This window comes from Camellia sinensis, chromosome 8 (assembly GCF_055761805.1).
Source record: "Camellia sinensis isolate YWXY chromosome 8, ASM5576180v1, whole genome shotgun sequence".
Taxonomy (NCBI): Eukaryota; Viridiplantae; Streptophyta; class Magnoliopsida; order Ericales; family Theaceae; genus Camellia; species Camellia sinensis.
This window is the reverse complement of record NC_138968.1, coordinates 63,122,053-63,146,370: the sequence shown is the minus strand read 5'-3', so window position 1 is coordinate 63,146,370 and position 24,318 is coordinate 63,122,053. Positions and strand designations below refer to the sequence as shown.

General features: G+C 37.9%; 1 protein-coding gene and 1 long non-coding RNA gene across 2 annotated transcripts; one reads left to right on the top strand and one right to left on the bottom strand.

The window, feature by feature from the left end:
- Positions 1–16,912: 16,912 nt before the first annotated feature.
- Positions 16,913–18,152, top strand: LOC114256873 (uncharacterized). The gene is made up of 3 exons (XR_014337755.1): positions 16,913–17,091; positions 17,188–17,425; positions 17,892–18,152. It is a non-coding gene; the product is annotated as an uncharacterized LOC114256873 (long non-coding RNA).
- A 3,544-nt stretch (positions 18,153–21,696) lies between these two features.
- Positions 21,697–24,102, bottom strand: LOC114256872 (uncharacterized). The gene has a single exon (XM_028196574.2). The coding sequence runs from the start codon at positions 23,381–23,383 to the stop codon at positions 21,827–21,829; it is 1,557 nt and encodes a 518-aa protein (XP_028052375.1). The 5' UTR covers positions 23,384–24,102; the 3' UTR covers positions 21,697–21,826.
- Between the last annotated feature and the right edge of the window lie 216 nt (positions 24,103–24,318).

The following is a 24,318-nucleotide window of genomic DNA, read 5'->3' as shown; positions in this document are numbered from 1 at the left end:
TGGCAACTTTTTCTTTCTTTCTTTCTGTTTTTTTTTTTCATACTTGTAATTTTTTCTAACAACTTCTGTTCTGTTTACTTTCAGGCCATCCAGCATGCCCATTCGTTCTCAGTACAATCTTTCGAGAACTGGGAGAGGCTGGCCGAAATGAAAAGGGAGGTCTCCAGTCTTCAAAAGGCCAACAAAGGTTTGCAATCAAAAATGAACAAGTTGGAAGACCAGGCCGAGGCTGCCATCAAAGCTCAAACCGATGCTGAAGAAAAGGCTGAATCTATTGAGGCCATCAAGAAGGTTCTTGAGGTCGAGAAGAGGGAGGCCGAGGAGAAGATGGCCCAAGCCCAAAAAGAACTGCAAGACGCTCTGACCACAAAAGAGGCCGAAGTCAAGGCAGTCGATGAGAAGGGCTACAACGAGAGGGTGGCCGATGTCACGGCGGACTACGAAAAGCAGGTGAAGCAGGCATGCAATAGGGGTTTTACCCTTGGTTGGATGACCTTGTTGAAAAGGCTGGATGTCCCCGAGGACTTCCCCCTCAGGAATGCCGATGTCCTTCCTCTGCCATTCCCCCCAACTCCGATCCAATCCGCCGACGACGACTCTGAGTCCGAGGAGGAGGTTTTGGTGAGGAAGTCAAAAGACATTGCTGGGGCGAAGTCTCTTCCTCAAAATGAGCAATTCCTAGACTTGACTTAAGATGAGGAGGTTAAGGAGGTCCCCAAGGAAGTTACCACTGAGCAGGCATCGTTGGACGTGCCTCTCGCCGACAAGAGCCTTGATCAAACCCTTCAAGAGATTGATGCTGAGCTTGCGGCCGAGAAGGCAGCCGAGATGTCCTCCCAGCAGTCTTCCGAGATTCAGACCTAGCCTACTAATGATGCTGAGGAATCTTAGTTTTGATGTCTTTTTCCTTTGTTTTTTACACTTTGTACTTCTTTGTTTTTGAGATAATGTAAGCTCTTCACATCGCCGATGTGTTTTTAATTCAACTCTTTTGTTTTGAATGCTTGTATCTTTGTCTTCTCTGTATTGCTCTTGTGTTATTCCATACTTAGAATATTTTGCATATATACTTCAATCTTTGTGCAACCTTCTTGGGGTGCAACCTTCAACTTGTAAACTTTTCTTAAGTTTCAACAAGTGTTTAAACATCACATCGGTTTAATTTAACTTGTAAATTTTTCACAAGTTTTAACAAGTGTTAAACATCTTTTTGTAAATTCTCTCAGAACTTCAACAAGTTAAACATCATTTCGGTTTAATTTCAACTTGTAAACTTTTCACAAGTTTCAACAAGTGTTAAACATCATTTCGGTTTAACTTCAACTTGCAAAATTTTCTTAAGTTTCAACAAGTGTTAAACATCATTTTGGTTTAACTTCAACTTTTAAATTCTCTCAGAATTTCAACAAGTGTCAAACATCATTTCGATTTAACTTCAACTTGTAAACTTTTCACAAGTTTCAACAAGTGTTAAACATCATTTCGGTTTAACTTCAACTTGTAAACTTTTCACAAGTTTTAACAAGTGTTAAACATCATTTCGGTTTAACTTCAACTTGTAAATTCTCTTAAAATTTCAAAAAGTGTTAAACATCATTTCGGTTTAACTTCAACTTGTAAACTTTTCACAAGTTTCAACAAGTATTAAACATCATTTCGGTTTAACTTTAACTTGTAAACTTTTCACAAGTTTCAACAAGTGTTAAACATCATTTCTCTTCTCTCTACCCCTAATGTGAACCTAAGTTCCACTTGGGTTCTCATTATGCATGTATTTTTGAAACATCGGCAAGTATCTGATCAGTCATAAATATAGAAGAATTCTGCTAAAATTTTATTCATTACGTCGGCAAAAAACAAGAAAAATCTAATGATAGAAAAACTTCAGATTACAAGTATTCTAGGGTCTTGGCAACTCTTTGCCCTCACTATCTTCAAGCAGATATGCCCCATTACCCAATACCGAAGTGATTCTGTAGGGTCCTTCCCAGTTTGGGCCAAGCTTGCCCTTCTTGAGATCCTTCTTGTTTCCGACGACTTTTCTCAAGACTAGGTCGCCAACTTGGAACTCCCTTGGGTTAACTTTTTTATTGTAAGCCTTAGCAAGCTGCTATTGGTATGTTGCTAGCTGAATTACAGCCTTTTCCCTTCTTTCTTCTAGTAGATCCAAATCTCAGGCTAAGAGTACATCATTAGTCCCATTCTCTACTCCCTGGGTTCTGACCCTTGGGATGCCGACTTCCAGTGGAATGACAGCTTCTGTGCCATAAGCCATGGCAAAGGGGGATTCCCCTGTTGATCTTCTCGGCATAGTCTGATATGCCCAGAGTACGCTTGGCAGTTCATCCACCCATTTTCCTTTCGCTGCTTGCAGCCTCTTATTTATTCCATCCAGTATAACTTTGTTGGATGCTTCTGCTTGTCCATTGCTTTGAGGAAAGCTTAGGGTTGAAAAATAATTCTTGATCTTGAATTTTGCACAGAAGCTTTCGATTAGCTTGCTGTCAAATTGTGTTCCATTGTCAGCAACTATTGCTCTTAGAATCCCAAATTTGGTGATGATATTTCTCCATATGAAGTTCTTTACATCAACATCTCGGATTTTGGCAAGGGGTTCAGCTTCTATCCACTTGGTGAAGTAGTCTGTTGCCACCAGTAGGTATTTTCTTTGTCCAGTTGCTTGGGGCAGTTTCCCAACGAGATCCATGCCCCATTGGGCAAACGGCCAAGTACTGGATATTGGGTTCAGGTCTGCTGCTGGTTGGTGTATCAGAGGTGCAAATCTTTGGCATTATTCACATTTCTTCACATAGGCTTCTGCATCTTTCTGCATGTAGGGCCACCAATACCCCTGGGTAATGACCCTATGGGCAAGTGATCTGCCCCCAACGTGGCTTCCAGAAATTCCTTCATAAATTTCATATAAAAAATCTTCAACTTGTGAAGGATGTACACACCTTAAAAGGGGTCCAGTGAAGGATCTTCTATAGAGATGTCCTTCCGCTGTCAGACTAAATCTTGCCGACTTCAATCTGATCTTGTGTGCCTCTCTGTGGTCATCTGACAGCTTCCCTTCCTTTAAGAATGCAACAATTACATCCATCCAGCTTGGTCCCATATCCACACACATTGCTTCGTGTTCTGTGATCGGTGGTTCAATGCTCGGGCCCGACAGGTATTCGATCATTATCGTCCTTGCTTCTCCAGGTTGTATTGCACTAGCCAGATTGGCCAGTGCATCAATGTGACTGTTATTATCTCGGCTAACCTGATGTAGTTGGCAATTCTGAAACAAGGCTACTAACCTATTGACTTCTTTTGCATAGGCTGACATCCTTTCATCTCGGGCTGCAAACTCGTCTGTTGTCTGGTTGACTATGAGTTGGAAGTCACAGAACACTATTACTTCATCTGTTTCTGCTACTGCCGCCAGTTTTAGTCCTGCAATTAATGCTTCATACTCTGCTTCATTGTTTGAGGCCTTGAACCCCAATCGGATGGACTGTTCCAATATCTCTCCACCTGGAGATACCAGCACTACTCCTGCCCCCGCTCCTTGTCGGTTTGAGCTCCCATCGACAAACAGTCGAAATGAGTCGCCGATGTAGATGCTGTAGGGTCTGAGTTTTTTCTTTTTCCGTTGTTCTGTTGCATTTGGCTGGGCTTCTCCCTGCTTGCTTAGACATCGTTCATCTCGGCTCAATGGAGCTCGATGTACGATGGATTCTGGTGTGAACTCGGCCACGAAGTCGGCCAAAACTTGGCCTTTGATTACTGTTCTGGGTCTATACTCCAAGTCATACTGTCCCAAGGCCACTGCCCATCTGGCTATTCTTCCTGTCAGGCCTCCTTGTTGCAGTAACGACTTCAAGGGGTGTTCTGTTAGCACCACAATTTTATGGGCCTGGAAGTAATGGTTCAGTTTCTTTGAAGCCATTACTAAAGCCAGTGCCAATTTCTCTAAGGGTAAATACCTTGTTTCTGCATCGGCCAGGGTTTTGCTTACATAGTAAACAGCCCTTTGCTCCCCTTTTTCTTCTCGGATTACCACTGTGCTTACTACATGTTCTGAGACTGCTAAGTACAAAAACAACTCCTCCACAAGTTCTGGATTTGAAAGAACTGGAGCAGTGGTCAAATACTTCTTCAGGTCGGCCAGGGCGGCCTCGCATTCTTCTGTCCATAAAAAATCTATGGCTTTCTTCACTAAGTTGAAGAAAGGTTTGCACTTGTTTGAGCTTCTGCTTATGAACCTATTTAGGGTTGCGGCCCTTCCAGTCAACATTTGTACCTATTTTGCCGACGTCGGGCTCTTCAATTCTAGGATAGCCTTAATCTGATCTGGGCTGGCCTCAATGCCCCTTCTAGTCACCAGGTATCCTAAAAACTTACCAGATCCCACTCCAAATGCACACTTCACTGCATTAAGTCGAAGCTGATATTCTTTAAAGATGTCAAAGACTGCTTTTAGGTCGGCTAGATGACCTTTAGGTTCCTTGGTCTTCACGACCATATCATCGATGTCAACTTCCACCGTTCTGCCAATCACGTGTTTGAACATCTTAGTTACCAGTCTTTGGTAAGTTGCTCCTGCGTTTTTCAACCCAAAAGGCATCACTCTGTAGCAGTACAGACCTTTTGGGGTGATAAATGCGGTCTTCTCCTCATCTGGAGGATATATGGCTATTTAATGGTATCCCCTATAGGCATCCAAGAAGCTCATCCTTCCATGCCCCGAAGTGGCACCTACCAGCTGGTCAATCTTGGGTAGAGGAAAACTGTCTTTGGGACAGGCTTTGTTCAGGCTGGTAAAGTCCACGCAGACCCTCCATTTACCGTTCTTTTTCTTCACCCCCACTGTGTTTGATAGCCATGACGGGTAATTTACCTTTCGAATGGCCCTGGCCTCCAAAAGTCTGTCTACTTCTTCTTCCACTACTTCGACGTGTATCAACGTCGGTCTTCTTGCTCGTTGGATCACTGGTTTTGTCGACCTATCAACGTTCAGTTTATGGCAAGTGACTTCGGGGTCAATGCCAGACATCTCATAAGGCGTCCAAGCAAACACCTTAATATTTGCTCTTAAGAAAGCTTCTATCTCTCTTTCTTTTTCTTTGGCTAAACCCGGGCCGAGAAGAAAGAAGCGTTCTTCATCTCCCTCTTGGACGAGGATTTTCTTCAGTGTTTCTTCACTCTTTTCGGCTGGCTCCTTGCCGACATCCTCTAGGACCTCCACGTCCTCGTCTTCGATCTCTGCCTTCTCTGGTTATCTTATGCTACAAGTGGACTTCATTGCTACCATGGAGCAATTCTTTGCCTGCAGCTGATCTCCTCTGACCTCCTCAATCCCATGCTCTGTTGGGAACCGCAATAGTTGATGCAATGTTGAGGGAACAACCCTCATTACATGTAACCATGGCCTTCCCAAAATGATGTTGTAAGGGGAGGGTGTGTTAATTACGGTGAACTCTGTTGTTATCTTCCTGGTGCCTGCCTGTACTTCCAGGTTGGTTGTTCCCAGTGGCCATGTCGGCGTTCCATTGAACTCGACCATTGGGCTATTGGATTGCTCCATATCGTCTGGGTGAAGGCCAAGCTCCTTGCAACATCGGACGTACATGACGTCACAAGAGCTGCCTTGGTCAATCAGGATGCGCTTTACTTGGCATTTCCCAACCTGGAGGGATACTACCAAGGCATCATTATGCGGATGCTGCACCATCTCAAGGTCAGCTTCAGAAAAGGACACTACTGGTCCTTGGCACTCCTCTGCCCGATGTCTCTTCTCCCCGACTTGGTAGACATGCTGCAGGTGCTTCACCTTCTGGGTCTCCCCCCTAATTTCGTTTTCGCTGACCTTCGAGTGAATTACATTAATCACCCGAGGTCCTCCTGTTTGTGGTTGTTGTGCTAGGGGAGGTGGAGCTGCTGTTGCCTGAGGCAATTTTGCTTGTTCTTCCCTTGTCCTGGCCTCATCGACAAGGTCTCTCAGATGGCCTTACCTCACCAGGTCTTCCAAGTATGTTTTCAGGGCTTTGCAACCCTGAGTCATATGCCCGTTTTCATTGTGGTAAGCACAATGCCTCCCAAGGTTTCTTTCCATGAATTCTCCTGGTGCCTTTGCTGGTGTTCTGAAGTAGGGTTGATTCCGAATTTGATCCAAGACTTTGTGAATTGGGATTCGAAACACAGTTGTCACTGCCTGTGTAGTCCTCAGTCCTATTTCTTGCTTGCTGGATTCGTTGTTACCTCGACTTCACTTCGGCAAGCCGTTCCCCTTTTCTTGCTTTGCCTCCTTGGTCCCCAATGTATCTTCTTCGGCTCTGGCATATTTCTCGATTCTCACCATGATCTCTTCCATGCTTTTTGGCAATGTCTTTGCCAAAGATTTTCGTAGTGGACAGTTGTCTTTTAGGCCGTTCTTGAAAGATACGACCGCCACCTCTTGATTACACTCTGGTATTCAGTTGAACACCTCATAGTACCTTTTTGCATAGGCCCTAAGGTCTTCATCCTTATTGATTTTCAGAGCCATCAATGCATCCACCCTCAATGGCTACAGCTTGTTTGTCATGAACCTGGCCACAAACATCTCGGCCAGGCCTTCCCAGGTCTTTACACTTCCCTTTGGTAGTTTGTGATACCAATCTGATGCGATCTCCCTGAACGATAAGGGGAACACTTTGCAGAGCAACGGCTTGTTCCCACTATACAATGCCATTGAGTTCAAGTATAAACCAATGAGGAAGTTGGGGTCTGACTTACCATCGTATATTTAGAACTTCGGCATACTGAATCTCTTCGGAGCCTCAAATTTGTCTAACTCCACTGAGAATGGTGTTCTCGACTTTTCAGGGGAAGTTACCTCGGCATCAGCATTCTGCTGCTTCCTCTTGAGGTAATCTCTCAAGTCTTTCTTGCTCCGCCTAGGAGCTCAGCTATCTCCTGACTTCAGTCTTTTCAGCATACTACTCTCAGCTTCATGGTGGGTCCTTTTCGATCTTTCTCCGTGAGTTGTGTCGAAGCAGAGCGCCTGCCCCTGAACATGCCGATGTTCTTTGGGGTTAGCCTCCTTGGCGCGATACGTCCTCCGCGACTCTTCTCTCCTTGATTCTCATCGTTCGACCTCCCTTGAAGGCCGGTGAGAGTGTTTTTCGCTCCTACTGTGCTGGGGGATTTCTGGGATTGGTTTCTGCCTTCTCTTCTGTTCATTGGCCGCTGAAATCGGCGTGCCCTACAGCAGGAATAGTGGCTACATGACATTGTTTTGCATCGTAAAATTGACGACTGATTGCAAGTCTGCCAATTTGTTCGCCATCTCTTTTACTTCTTCGTCCCTTCGAAGGCATTTATCTTTCCACACTTGGAGGTTGTCTTCGTTATAATACCTGCTTTGTTCTGGTTTCTTTGGTACGCCACCATCCTGGCCGACGTCTTTTCTGCTGTGATTTTGGTCACGAGTTTCTGTGTTGCGGTTGTCTCCTTCGACGTCAAGGTCGATAGGTCTGCCACTCCCAGTAGGAGTGTCGTCCCCAATCTTTTCCTTCTGTCCGTCACTGGCCATCTATTCTTCTTTTTTCCCACAAACGGCGCCAAATTGTGTGAGTGATTTTCCGATCACACTGCCAACTCAGTAATCACCTGGAGAGAACTAGCAGAATAGACGACACCTGTCTGACCTGTAATAGAAAGAGAAGATTCCGACGGTGGTTCGTCCACCCGGGGGCACTCCGACGATCAAGTCAGTATATCTCTCAAAGATAATCAATTGAGCTAAACTTACTATTCAGAATATAAATTGCATACCTTAGACCCATCGGGGGTGCCTCTCTTTTATAGTTACCTCAATCCTAGTCCCCATAGAAGCCTAGCTTCAATGGACTCTTGCTCAGTGCTTATCCTTAACTCTTCAACAGATAAAGATAAACTCCCTAAGAGTGTTATCCTTATCCATGCTAAAAGTCCTTCCTCATTTTAGGACTCTTTTGCCTTATCCGCTTATCTCGGATTCCGATATCTTCGAAGATAACCTCGACCTTGCCAAGATAACCTCGGCGTTATGATCAGGACACGTGGCACCTCGGCTGACACGTCGGCGTCACCTTGGCCACGTGTTGGTACTCAGAAAATATATTCCCACAATAAGAATTCGATAAATTTTGTAAATTATTTATAAATTTTTAGAAACAAAAATTTTAGAACTTTAATAAATATAAATAGAAAGTTGCAAAATATACCTGAAACATCTGAGAGATGTTTGGCAAGTAACATAGGATCAAATAAGTTTAATCCTCTAATTTATAACATACTAGCAACTATAACAACATATGAAGAATGCAATAGAAAATTAGAATAAAGAATTTCAAAATCTCTTAAGTGCCTCTTTCATTCTGCTCCTCCTTGACGATAATGACTTTCTCTCAAACATCCCCTAGTGTAGTTGTTAGGAGGAGGTACATCATGTATGGGGTGTGGCCTTATAGTATTATGACGCATAGCACCATAGCCGATATACTTGTCATGTTGAGCTTCAAGTTCATCTTCTTCTTCTTCTTCTTCCCTTTCCATATGCAGAATATCTTTAGCTATGGTACTCACCTAAGAGTGAGCACAAGATTGCTCCCATGCAAAACACAACCATTTTTTTTTTTTTTTTTTGGATTTTGAAGCGATAGTTACCAAAATTATGGAAAAGTTTCTTGTGCAATGAGGAAAACACTAATGTATTGCCAAGATAATTCTCCTATATCCAATTGTTTGGCGGATAAGGGTTTTACAGCTATTAAAAAGTTCCTATTTTAAGGCATGATAAGTTGGAAGTTGTAATTTGAGGTTGAGAATTTTTATTTATTTATTTATTTATTTTTATTCAACTAAAAATTAACAAAAGTAGAAGTTTAAAAGTAGCATTACAACAAAATGGAGGGCTAATCCCTCTCAATACTAACTCCAATCATGTTTGCTATGACCAGAGCTTTTACATCTTCTGTGGGATCATCCAATATCACCACATGTTCATCCTGAGCCACACCCATGCTAGCTAGCTTGTCTGCAACTCTATTTCCTTCTCTCAGGGGTATGATCAAGTGAACAATTACATCTTTTCATTAGGAACTTTATATCCTCTATGAGGGCTTTGTAAGAAGAGTTATGGCTTGGGCCACTCTAAGTTATCTTGATGGCCTGTGTAGCATCAGTTCTATCTCCAAATTTATAATGACTTTTTGGAAGAGAATTGTGAGTCCCTTGTAGATAGATAGCCCATAGTTCTGCTTCCACGCTTGCACAATGCTCCAACTTGCCGTAGTATCCCCACATTCATGTACTGGCTTCATCTCTCAAGATTCCTATATATCCTACCTAACCAAGATCACTTTTTGAGCAACCATCAGTGTTTTAACTTGAGCTTACCTGAGGTTGAGAATGTGAGCCTTTTGAAGTGTTGCTCATAAAAATTAAAACTCTATTCTTGTAATAATAGATTTTATATATATAGTCCATAATTAGGGGTTTTCAAATTTCAAAATTGTACAAATTCGGTAGATAAAAATTGAGCTTATGCTTAATTTTATTTTCCTAACTCTTTTCCTTTCATATGTTTGCGCTATAGTTCACTCTATAAATTTAAGATTCAAATACAATCTCAAGAAACTTGTAATTTATAAAAGTATACATGTGTAGAATAACTTGAGGAGTTTATGCAACACTAAATGCACAAAAGTAATGTTGATAGAAAATTCTATTCATACACAATATTTTGACAAATTATTAAAATGGTATAGTAATGATATGTTTGTCATTAAATGTCATATCAATGGACAATTTGTTTAAGTCAGTCATAGAAATTATATATACTATTTCTTTGTATATGACAAACTCTAAATATATTTTTCATTATATTTTTTTATTACTACATACAAATATAAGGATGAAACACCAATAAATTCTAAAATATGGTCTTGTGAAGTGTTTAGTCCTCTCTTTTTTTTATGAACCCAAAGGTCCTATTAAAGTGAAAATTACACAAAAAGGCAATCACTTATATGTTTGAGTTGAATTTTTTAGGGATGAAAGTGGTTTTTCCAAATGTAAAATTACACATTTGGACAATCCACACTACATAAGTTTTGAATTTTCCCTTCTTTTGGAACAAATCCCCTATTACGAACAAAAACGTAAAACTTTAATGTAACACTCCAATAATGTAACACTTCAATGTAAAACACTAAAACATTTATTGGTGTATTTTTTCCAAATGTAACAATGTCAATTCTTAGTATACTTTTCCCAAATATAACACTCCAATGTAATACCCAAAAAAGCTTCTTAGTGTATTTTTTCCCAAACATAACACTCTAATGTATTACAGAAAAAAATTTCCTTCGTGTATTTTTCTCAAACTTAACACTCCAATTAATATAATCTCAAACATAAACCTTTAATGTAAAATACTTCAGTGTAACACACAAAAATGGACAAAGGATCTCGCGTTTTTCTAGACGAGCGCGGGTAAAGAAGCTAGTCCAAGACTATATGTTTAGGGTAGCCGTTTGGAATAAAGGAACTTTAACTGGTAACATGATAGAATTGGTAGATGTTATGATTAGGAGGAGAGTTAGTATAGCATGCGTACAAGAAACTAAGTGGACGGGTGAGAAAGCTAGGAAAATTGAGGATACCGATTTTAAACTGTATTATAGTGGTAAAGATAGATACAGGAATGTGATAGGAATCATAGTTGCCAAGGGTCTTGTGGAAAATGCAGTGGCGGTCATTAGGAAAGTGGATAGGATTATGTTAGCTAAACTAGTTGTTGAAAAGTATATAGTAAACGTTATTAGTGCATACGCCCCAAGTAGAATTAGATGATCAGACTAAGAGGGATTTTTGAGAGCGAATGGATGAGATCTTACAGGAGATACTTGTGAGAGAGAACGTAGTTATAAGTGGAGATTTCAATGGCCATGTAGGCATAGATAAACTAGGCTATGAAATGGTGCATAGTGGATACGATTTTGGTGATAGAAATGAGGCTGGAAAGAGTATCTTAGATTTTGCATTAGCTTTTGACCTAGTGGTGGCCAATACTATGTATAAGAAAGGGAGGAACATTTGATAACCTTTAAGAGTGGGTTAGTTAAGAGCTAAATAGATTACTTTTTAGTGAGAAAATGGACCGCCTAAAATGCAGTGATTGTAAGGTGATTCTTGGAGAGAAGCGGTAGTTAAAGCAAAAAATGAGTGCTTTAAAAAGTAGCAGAATGATAGAACTAAGGAAAACCTTCAGAGCTATAGATTGGCTAATAAGGAAGTCAAGAAACTAGTGAGAGAGGCTAAGTTGAAAGCTTATGATGACCTATACACTAGACTAGATAGTAGGGAGGGAAAGAAGAGAGTATACAAACTTGCTAAGATACGAAAGAGGAAAACAAGAGATTTTAATCAAGTTAAGTGCATCAAGAGTAAGGATTCTAAGGTATTGGTGAAGGATGAAGAGATTAAGGAGAGATAGAAGAACTATTTACGAAACTATTAAATGAGGAACATGGAGGTACGTCAATAGGGGAAGAAATAGCCAATAATACGATAAACCAAAACTATAGGTTTTATCGCAGGATTAGGAACTTTGAAACGGAGATTGCACTCAAGAAGATGAAATCAAATAAGGCTTTAGGATTTGATGATATCCCTATTGATGCTTGGAAGTGTTTGGGTAAAAATAGGGTTGTTTGGTTGACTAGGTTGTTTGGAAAAATTTTGTTAACTAGGAACATGCAAATAAGTGGAAGAAGAGTATGTTAGTACCAATCTATAAGAATAAAGGAGATGTCCAGAATTGCAACAACTATAGAGGAATCAAGCTAATGTGTCATATAACGAATGTGTGAGAGAGAGTGATGGAACGCCGATCGCGAGATATAATAGAGGTGTCAAAGAATCAATTTGGGTTTATGCCTAGCAAGTCAACAATGGAGCGATTTATCTATTGAGGAGAGTAATATAAAAGTAGAGAGAAAATAAAAGAGACATTTATATGATGTTTATCGACCTTGAGAAAGCATGTGATAGAGTGCCTCTAATATAATATAGCGGGTGTTGGAGAATAAAAGGGTGACAAAAGGTTACATTGATGTGATTAGGGACATGTATGAAGGGGTGGTGACCACGATTAGATTGCTTGCTAGAAAGACAAATGAATTTCCTGTCTCTGTAGGGTTACACCAAGGATCTATTTTAAGTCCTTATCTTTTTGCGTTAGTTATGGATGAGTTGACGAGAAATATTCATGATGATGTGCCATGGTACATGCTTTTTTCAGATGATATCGTGTTAATAAATGAGACTAGAGAAGGAGTTAACATAAAGTTGGAGATTTGGAGAAAAACACTTGAATCTAAAGGATTCCGGATAAGCAGAACTAAGACAGAGTACATAGAGTGTAAATTTAGTAACAGTAACAATGAAAGTAGAGGAGAAGGGAAGATTGAGAACCAAGAACTGCCTAAGAGTGATCATTTTCATTATTTAGGGTCGATTATAACAATAGCGAGGGAGATTGATGCGAATGTGGCCCATAAGATTAAGGCGGGATGGCTTAAGTGGAGAAGTGTGTCTGGGGTACTGTGCGATGACGAATACCCACTAGACTAAAAGATAAATTCTATAGAACGGCTATTAGACCAACGATATTGTTTGGGACAGAGCGTTGGGAAACCAAGAAATAATATGTAGACAAGATGAGTGTTGCTGAGATGAGGATGCTAAGGTGGATGTGTGATAAAACTAGACAAGACAGAATTAGGAATGAGTGTATTCGGGAATGGGTAGGAGTAGCACCGATAGAAGATAAGTTGACAGAGAATCGATTAAGATAGTTTGGTCCGTAGTAAAGAGATGCGATAAAGTGACGGTAGATGGAAGTGTTAAGAGACAGGGTAGGCCTAGATTAACATTGGTTAGCGTTGTAAATAGAGATATGGATCTACTTAATTTTACTAACGAAATGGCCTTTGATAGGGCTGCGTGGAGAAGAAGGATTTATGTAACCGACCCCATTTGATGGAACTTAAGGCTTGGTTTGGTTACACTGAGGATTTTTTTTAGAGTGTTACAATGGAGTGTTACATTTGATTGTTACATTAAAGTGTTACAGTTTGAAATTATACATTTGTCCAAAGCTTACTAAGGAGTTTTTGTACTCCTTTTGAAATATTTGAATAATCCCAAATCCTTTTGAAATGTTTGAAAAATCTCATATTTCAAGTCATTTTTGTACTCATTTTGAAATGTTTTCCCAATAAAAAAGATTCTCATATAAAAATTCATCCCAAATTTGATTCTCATATATTGTGTACTTTACCTTTCTAGCACAAAAGAAAAAAGAAAAGGAAACATAATAGAAATAAGGGTATAACTATAAATCTAATTTTCAAATAATATATTGAAGGAAATGGCTTCCCTTCAGTCCGTGATCGGATTGGAGAGTATTGTTGGGCCCATGGGAGTCCACCGCGGGCCCTGTTTCGATAATCCAAACCGTTCAACGTGTAGAACTCGTCGAGTACTATATGTCCGTAAAACATCACGTTGATCGGATATCTATAGCTATGTGATCAAATCAGATTTTTGTAAGTCGTTTATTTTTCACTGTCCATTTTTTTTTATACAAAACTGATTTGATTACATAGCTATCGATATCTGATCAACGTAATTTTTTACAGGCATATAGTACTCGACGGGTTCTACACATTGAACGGTTCGAATTATCGAAATGCGATCCGTAGTGGGCCTCCACAAGCCCAGCAGTACCCTCCAGTCCGTGATTGGACTGGAAGGAAGCCATTCTTTATATTAAATTTACCTTTCCACAATCAATAGGACTAATTGGTCTATAAGAAAATCATTGGGACTAAATGGATCTCTATTCCTCAAGATGGGATTTACATGTAAATTTTCCATAAATAAATATAATATATTAAATATTTTATTACTTAAAATCATTTGTTAAGTCATTTTTCCCGAATTACATGTAGTTAGTGGTTTGATATCCAACTAAAGTAGCTAGCCAATAATTGAGTTCGATGGAATGTGTTTCTATAATTTTGTATTATTAAATAGGCAAGGGAATACTCTAACACTACAACAAAACTAACTATTTATGACTTCAAGTTTACGGCATATATTAAATGCATGTCGTAATTAGTACATTCTATGGCATTTTTTTTATAACGCCCCAAAACAAATACAATAAACCAACCACAATATCAATGAACGACAACTACGATAAAGTAATTATCTTCCATTAAATCCAATTGAGTTTACAAAAATGAAACATATGCGGTATACATTCAAATGCCTGGCCTTGAAACTATAACATATGTTTCGAACTAAAGGAAAAGAATGGAAGTCAACAGATAAAAAATGCCCTAAGGGCTTACAGCTTTCTAAGACGATGCTTGGTTACAACACAACTGGACTTAAGTCCAATACAATTTTAAGCCCTTGGCTTGTATAAAATAAATATAACAAATAAACAAAAGAAGCTCTCACTCCAGGTCCTCCCAAGCTATTGCCTTGGTGGAGGTATATCATCAGCACCTGAAATGTTTATCCCACATAGGGTGAGCCAAAGCCCAGTAGAAATAATCCAACACTATATATGAATCTTAACAAAGCTATAAGGTGAATGGATATGTCATGTTCTTGCCCAAAACATATTTATATCTCTTTTCAAAACTATGCAATGCCAAGTTAATATCTTGATCATAAATCATTTCCATTACAATAGAAAATAGGGTGGTGATTCACACTCTGAGAATTTCAAAACAATACAACCTTTTTCCAGAAAATTCGTCCGGAGGAAACCGTAAACAAGGACCCATGTAAACGTAGACTATACAAGCACCACTATTGCCATTTCATGGAAATTTCGTCCGTGGGATCGACACCCATGTCTACGCGCTATTTTTGAGACTTTCACCCTGGACACATAGGCCAACTTATTTGATATAACAATAATCTCTTCTCAGATTCTCCCATATTCTCAAAACAATAACATTTATAATTTATGAATGTGAGATAATGCTCAATACAAATGAATGAGAAAATAGTTTTAATTCTCCTAATTCATATGTAATTTCTACAACAATCATAGTTATCCTCCACCGATAGTCCAAAACAGATATTTCTAAACATATATACAATCATCAACAAAGATTAACTCTCCAGCATTTCAAGAGGTGAGTGATAATACATATCTGACTCCACCATCCATAATAATATCCATCCAATTCCACATTTCTAACACCAATTCCATTTATTTATACAAAATAAACATTTGAGACATTTAGGGCAAAACCTCTTTTCTTCCAAAACATATTTCGAGTATCTAAATCAATAATTTCATCACAACTCAATCTCATTTCCACTCCCACAACCATTTTCAATACATCCATTTAAAAACCCCTCTTTTGATGTTAAACCAAAACCCTAGGTTTGCCCAAATTCCACCAAAATTATGAGATTGTTTTATAAAGACACATAGCTAAGTTAAAAATCATAAAAGAGTGTAGAGAATCCCTACCTCAAGCTTACAAGATGATTAAGAGAGTGAGGAAACTTCAACAACGTCGAAACCCAACTTTGATCGGATGAAAATGAAGCTCTAAGTGAGCTCTACCTTCTTCTCAAAGGGAATAGGGTAGAGAAATCAATGGATATAAGTGTTTTAGAAGAGAGAATGTGAGTTTTAAAGAGAGAGAGTGAAATGAAAAAGTGATGTAAAAAGTGACTTTTACGAACTGATATACGTGTAGTCCGCTCGAGCGCAAGAAGTGACGTTTAAGCGTAAGACACAAAAGATGTAACTGCTCGAGCGCAAAAAGTTGTCGCTCGAATGTGAAATACAAACTCCCAGTAGTTTTACAGACAAAAGACTAACGTTCGAGCGCAATAAAGGTCGCTCGAGCCAAGATCGCTCGAGTGAAGAATACCAATTCCCAGTAGTTTTGTAGACCTGCAAAAGTACTGAGAGTTCACAAAGACCGCTCGAGCACAAGAAATGACGCTCTAGCGTAGAAGCAAAATTTTGGACAACAAGGTTTTTGAAAAACAAAGTACCAATTTGTTTCAAACGCAACTAACACAACCCAAAAGCTAAACTCAAAGAGGTATAAGGGAAATAAGACATAAATGACTATACAAGGCAATGAAACCTAGGTCCAAAACATTAAATGGTTCAGGTCCAAACCAGAATTGCTATATTTTTTGTGCAAGTTGTTAATATTTTTTTAATAATGACATACATTTCATGTAAGTCGTTAATTCATATATTTATAGCATATAAAAGTATACCATAAAAAATATATATTTTCACGACTTATAAAAATATGTTGTAAAATATTTACACTTAGGACGACATACATTTCATGTTATAAAATATTATAACTTTACACGGCATGTATTAACATGTCATGAAAACTTCTACAAAAAAATAGGAAAAAAAAAAAAAATCAATCCAATTTTTTTAGGGCATGCAAAAGTATGCTGTAAAAATGTATTATTTCACGTATACAAAAATGTCATAAAATATTTACACTTAAGATGACATACATTTCATATCGTAAAATATTATAACTTTACACAGCATGCATTAACATGTCATGAAAACTTTTATTAAAAAAAATTTCAATCCGATTTTTCCTAATATAAAATGTATTAAATTTAATATTTTTTTGAATTTAGTGATCTTTTTAGAAAATAAAAAATATTTCCTTCTAAGTATATGTAAATTATTTGAATTTAAAAAGTAAAACAAAAATATTTAAACTATTTAAAAACTTACAATAACTCTAAAAAAAAAAAAAAAAACTCAAAAATTTATTTTAAGGCCCTGTTCATCACTCCCTCTCTCATTTTCCTTTATCTATACATGTTTTTTGCCCCAAACACACACTCTCTCTCTCTCTCTCTCTCTCTCTCTCTCTCTCTCTCTCCATGCGAGCTCTCAAGTTCTCTTCGTTCTAGTCTGTTTGTGGTATGTTCTTCGAGCATTGCCTTGATCAATCGAGCCACTTCGCATCTCCTCACAATGTATGTCATTCACTTTCTCTCCGAATCGGTTAATTTTTCTCTTTGTCTCTCGATCATATTTTCCCAAAAGCTTCAAATTCATCATTTTATTTGAAGTTAGGGTTCAGTGAGAGCCATGGAAATGCAAACTACGAAGCCAAATGCAATCTCAATCAATTAATCTCAAGCCCTAACTGATCTCTATACTCCTCTGTATCTAACGATGCAATCTCTCTGTAATATCTTCTTTGATCGTGAACTTGAACCAGTTGAAGCAATTCATCAATGATTGAAAGTCCAATCCCTCAATCCTCTTCGATCCTTCTCTCTCCTTCTTCTGAGACTACCTCGAAAGGTATGATATAATTCACTTTTATGTATTTATACTTTCCTGATGAATTTGCTCTTATTATTTTTTTATTTCAATTTAATAGGTTTCAGCCTCGGTTGTAAACTTCCTCCATCTGCTTACAAGCCTAGAGAATCTCCCTGTAACAAATTAGTACTTCTGCAACCATCTTTGTTCGTATTTAATTTGTTTGGCTGCTCAAAAAATGTAGGAAAATGCGTGAAACCAAAATTGTTAGTCTAGAATTTCAAATTCCTTTACTTGTGTTCTGTGTGGGTGTGTGGGGATTCAAGAGCAAGAATGATCAACCAAACATACGAAGGTTTAGGGTTTAGGTCTATCAATCAATTTAACGTTCTAAATTTTATGAGTCCGATTGCAAAATTCTTATGTTTTGAATTTTTTGTGTAGCTTGATTTAGAGTTTTGATACTTTGTAATATGTATTATCTTATTGATGCTGAATTTTGTAGATGAGAGACTCTTCTATTGAGGTCACGGAAGAAAACCGTGATGCTTCACAGGAGGCTAAGGCACAAGCTATGGAAGCAATTTCTAAAAGTATTCTAATTTCACTACATGTACATATGCACGTGCATAGAAGAAGTGTAAATTGAATCAAATTATGGTTGAACGACCTCGCCTATCCACTTCAATGAAAAACAAAAACACTTCAATGAAGTACTTGGTTTGTTTGACAAATTTACAAATAATAGCATAAGCTTTCAGAACAATAAGTGATCTAACAAGGTATCCAAACTTTGTGATTTTAGGAGGCCCTAGGTTATTCTTTTGTTTCCCTGTGTTATGTTTGTACACCTGTTTAATTCTGTTTGTGGATTATCTGTTTGTGGATTATCCCCACTTACAAGATAGGGTCACACTATAAGATGGCTTGATATAGGCTTTAAACTTTGAGATAATTGGTGATCTAACTAAGATGAAGAAAGTGGAAAATTGCTTCTAGAGGTTTAGGTGAGTTTTTCCAAAAAAAAAAAAATAAATAAGAAAAATGAAGGTTTCTGAAATTTTCACCTAGAATCAACATGAAAAAATAGTTTCACAAGGTTTCAGTGTGAGTGTCAATGATGTATATCCAAATTGACCCACCTTTTGCCAAAAATCTTTGTATATCTCTGTTCTGAAGTTTAGAACAAAAGAGATGTCAACTGTTAGCTTTTTGCCCAAGCCATTTTTTGTGGAAGGTAAGAGTCTTGCATGTTCACAAGGCCACAAATCTATCAAATACAATGCCAAAACATCTTATTTATACAGGCTTACAACCCAAATAAAAAAGGAATCACTGCAGCTAAAGCTATTGTAGAGGCTGGAATTGCAGTGATAGAACATGTGGGGCTTACTCTTCAAGCCATCAGTGTTCTTGGAGGATTTAGGCCATAAGAAAAGAATATTGATAGTGTTGTCAAGGTCAAAATCTCTCCTTACTTATTATGCATACATGACATAAATACTTCATAATTTTTGTTGATAAAAAAAAAGAAACATAAATATTTCATAATTTAATATATAATCAAATATGATCACACACAAATCTGCATAATTTATTTTAGTGTTATGATGCTAATTTGGCTTGGTTTCTGCAAGTTGTTAAGTTTACCCTGGCTTTGCAAGAAGCTGGATGCTTTTCTGTTGTTCTAGAATGTGTGCTTGCACCTGTTGCTGCTGCTACAACATCTACTCTTCAAATCTCTACCATTGGTATTGGGGCAAGGCCTTTCTGTAATAGCCGAGTTAATTGATTCTTTAGCTCTCTCTGCTACTCCTAATAACAAATTATGCTACTCCTAATAACAAATTAGACTTGACTGGCTTATGTTGTGTATAATCTTTTTGCTTTCATGTGTACATATAATTTGCTATCTGATCTTGTAATTTTCTTTTCAAGTACTAAAGTGGGCATTTTAGTGATATCATGTGTTCATGTATTGAGTTTGCTCATGTAATGAATTTTGAATTTGATTTTCCTCTCCATCTCTCTCTCTCTCTCTCTCTCTCTCTCTCTATATATATATATATATATATTAAAATTAACCTTCTACGGCATATAAAATTATATCATGAAAAGTATAATGATTTATGACATACAAGAAAATGTCGTAAAATATTATATACGACATACAAAGTATACTTGAAATATATTAAAAATAACCTTCAAAGCATAGAAAATTATGTCGTGAAAAGTGCAACGATTTATGACATGTAAAAAAATGTCGTAAAAGATTATATACGGCATACATAGTATGTCATAAATATATTAAAAATAATCTTCTACGACATGCAAAATTATATCATGAAAGGTATAATAATTTATGGCATGAAAAAATTATCGTAAAAAATTATGTACGACATACGAAGTACTTTATTAATGTTTAATTTATTACTCTTTACAATTTTACCAGTATGTTATAAATGACGATCAACTTTCCATGGCATATCATATAACGACATTTGTATCCATACCGTGAAAGAGTTTTTATAGCATGTATTGCAAGCCGTAAAATTTCAATTTTGTTGTAGTGTAATGAGCTTTGAAGTAGGTAAAAATTAACTAAAGTCTTGATGCTTGACCCAATGCTAGATTTGCACCAAAGTGGGGCAAGCTTGGGGCTCGATCCAATGACCAAGCAAGGCAATCAAGGTAACTCAGCCCAATGCTAGGTCCACTCCGAAGTGGGCAACCTTTTGAGCTCGGCCGGACATGTATCAAAGTAAAAATAGGTGTGATAGAGATTTAAGATGTGAAATTAATTACAAATTAGGAGTAATATATATATGACAAATATTATGTAAAATTAATTTGTGTTATATATATGAAAATTATTATGCAAATTAGTGTTATATATTATGCAAGTATTTGATAATTGGTTAAAATATGACTCAATCCGTTCAAAATCGCCCAAACCGCAATTTACCAATCCATCAATCTACTAATTCGCCATTCGGTTTAAATTTTTACTCTCAAACTGCATAAACAGCACCGCGCATACCACTAACTACAAATAGGCTGCTTAAGAAGCTTGATTAGGTCAAATGAAGCTTGAAGATGCTCTCAGCAAGCTTGAATATAAGTTCAAGATTGACTCTACCCTCACATTTATCATTCTATAAAAAAATAAAAAATATACTTATTTAAATAATCTCAAACACTCTTAACTCTAGCAAACCACCTTGAACAGTTAAAGATTTGGTCCAACATGTTTCATTTGCACCTGTACGGCAGACCTTAAGTTTACAGGATAAATAAAAATTGCTCCCAGTAAGTCGCCTTAAATTTGCATCTCTTCAGATAAAAATATTTAGCCCAAAACAAAGACATTAAAAAATTGCTAGGAATATGGGTCATCATTGCACAATATAAGAAAATTATTTGTAATAAGATATTGGTACCATGGACATGAACTTCATAATAAATCCCATCTCTTAACTTAAATTTGAGCAGTCAAACCAACATTTAAATATTTTCAGTACAATCAGCTTACAAGTAATGCTAGAGTGTGAGCGCGAGCTTTCGTGCACACACACAAAGGTAAGGGAGCTATTTGGCAGGTGTCTAGCTTCAAGAATCTCAATACAAAAATCTTGCAACCAGTTTACTGGGTCAGCTAGCTCTTTGGCAATCATGTTCCCCAAGGGTAAAACATCGGATGCAGGTTACAGAAGTCAGAATCAATAAGTAAACATATAAAACCATAAAACAGGTCACCACTATGACGTGTAATTGGCCAAATTCAACAACTTCTGGAAAAAAATAAAATAAAATAAAGGCTTAGAGCATCCAAAACATAATTTAAAATAAACTGACTCTAACTAGATAATAGGAATAGCTTCAGCGTAAGTGGAGATGATTTTCTTATCATCTCACGAAACAATACCATGGCACCAACCACCTAATGACACATACATTAAGCTTTTTTTTGTCTTTTTTTCTTCCCCAACAATTCTCTTTTTACATCAGTGGCAAAGCAACTAAACATGATACTTCATAATATCATTATAGTACAAACAAAATAAAATAAAAAACTAAGGCTGAATCATGCTTATTATTTTGCTGAGAACGCAATTACAATTTAAAATAAATAAAAACAAAAAGTGAGCTAAACATAGGATATTAGTATGACCATTTGACCAATTAATATGTGCTGAGCTAAATGGAGACATATAATCACTAGTCAACAACTCCATAAGATCAAAAAATATACATAAGAAAATGAAAAGATATATGAAAGAGAAGAAATACAAAAGAACAGGACATCAATCTGTAAAAATGAAAATTTAATTTCATAAATTTCACTTAGAGAATGAGGTTAGTAAACAATGAAGCAACGACCACTGTAACCACCCATACATGTCTCACACTAATGCCTCTATCAAGACAACATACGTGCATTCACTCCAAACCCCAAGGAGAGGGGCGAAGACATACACGAACCTCATGCTCTTCAGGTCCCACATGATGTTTGGGCACAATAATCTCAAGCATTGTTCCTGTCTCATCCCCATATGCTTCTAGTTTAGCATCTTCTGGGATACGCACTGCAAGGGGGATTTCCCTAACAAACTCCCCTGGAGGGCAATGCTCTGGAGTTGGATCCATCAACTTGAATGTTCTATCTTGTCTCTTAATAATCGGCATACGCCCAGTGCTGACACAAGCAATCTTTACAATCCCATGAGAGAGAGTGTTCCTCCAAGTAACTTTCACCCTCTGAAGATCTACAAAAGGCAAGCTGACAATGATCAAGAAGCCCTCATCATCCTCATAAATAGTTTTTGCAGCAGTTACTGGACCATATGCACTCCTCATTACCCCAGTGAATTCATTTAACCAGTATGGCTCAATTGGGTGGATATCCAAAACTCTATCAGGCTGTGTATTATTAGGCAAACAACAATCGTCATCATTTCCATGAGACAAAAAATTTTTCCTCCGTTTGTTGTAAACAGGCAAATCTGTCCCATCCCCATTAACATGGTTTGGTGGTTGAGTTGACAAATTCAAACTAGAACCATTGAGCAATCTTTTTGGATGTGGATTTGTGTTAGTCTTTAATGGAGGAGGTGGGCGCTCAAGCTCGAATTCTGTATTTAGAAGGTTCCTCCATGACCCAAAATCACTAGCTTCAAGAGGGATTGAAAAGTTTATGTCCCTCCCTGTTAGCTCCGTCCACTTCTTGCGCTCTTCCTCATCAAGCCCCATGAGATTGGGAGATCGAACAACTTCAATCCCATGAACGCATTGGGGGTTAGAGAGACCCCTATATTGTTTCCTCTGCATTCTATGCGACCGAACAAAACCCCTGTCCACACTGAATGGAAAGGGGCGCTCCCCCTGGCGAGAGTGCCCATTCATGTAACTCCTTAGCTGCATCTTACCTAATGCATTTTCAGGTTTCTCCTTGAAAACCCACATGTACATGTTCTCCATATCGTGTTGAACCAAGAAAACATCGAGCTTCAAGTCCGACTTATCATATCCAGAAACCCCATTACTTTCCCAAGTTATCTTACCCTTAGATTTCTCATTCAAAGCTGGTTTGAAATAAAAATTGAAGAAAAACCAAGCACCCCAGACACTATCAAGCCGCTTGGCACATTTCTTCCCAGCTTTCGTGACAGTAATATTGGTCTCGGCCTCATAATGCTGAGTAGCGAGGCCAACATCTAACATGTCACAAGGATCGTTCCATGATGGGGGCGGGGGGCTATGTTCAGCAGAGAGTGGGAGATTGATATCAGGCGGTCGATAATGATTGAAGCCCCGATTCAACTCTCTTTCCATTTCATCGTGCAAAGACGAACTCGAGTCCATGGATAAGAGAGTAGAAAATCGATTACTCTCCATGGACAAGGTTGTGAGAAAAGCCTCACCCATTTTTTCTTTTGTGGACTTTGTTGTCACTGAGGTGGAATTCATAGTCCCACCACAGTCAACACTCAACAACATGAGCACATAACAAACATCTTCATCATATCAATCAAACCCACATCAACCATGGATAGATTGATTCATGAATCAAGTCACAACCTACCCAACAACGAGAACCAATCCAAAAAACTATAAAAGCACCTCAGAGACATTTTCATCAACCAAATTAACAGATTTATCAATCAATCTGTCACATAACCCCCAACAATCACACAGATTGAATCTCATGAAATCTACACCGTTTAAAATGGGATAAAACCCTAAACCTAGAGAAACGGAGATATATATACGAGATCCAAAGAGATAATTCAAACGTACCTGTGTACTAAAGACTTTGAACCGCCATAAGAGAGCTTCAGAATTGCTAGAGAGAGAGAGAGGGAAGAAAGAGAGAAGGAGCGAGAAAGAGAGAGAGAAAAAAGGGGATTGTGATAACGGAGTCCGTTTAAAGAGACGGTGTCGCGTGGACGGGTCGCTGAATGAGGACGACCCGCCCCAGTCAAGATCGCACGGTAATGTTTAAACGCCGTTAATAACGAGGACGATAAGATTGAGGCAGAGAGCTGATAGGTCAAAAGAGGCGTCTAGGATCGGTGGACCGTTGATCTTTCCATCCTCAACTCCCATCCAACCCTTCCCTCTCTCCCCTACAATTTTTTTTTTCTTTTTCTTTTTCTTTTCTTCTTTTTTTATCACATCAGTCACCTATGATTAAAGAGAGCACTTGCAATTATTGTGGGGATATTACATTTTCAAGGGAGCGACGCATTTTAATTTTAGCTTCTTCTCTTTCTCTTTTTCTTTTTCTTTTTCTTTTTTTTTTATTTATTTTTTATTTTTTATTTTTTTTATGTGTGTAGAAAATAAAGCTAATAAAATTTTGTTTGGGAACATACAATTTTAATAATTTTTTAATTTTTGATGAAAAAATATATAAAAAAATAAAGTGAGTG

Bases quoted from the DNA above. Each gene is read 5' to 3' on its own strand.
- LOC114256872 (XM_028196574.2), bottom strand. From the start codon at position 23,383: ATGTTGTTGAGTGTTGACTGTGGTGGGACTATGAATTCCACCTCAGTG.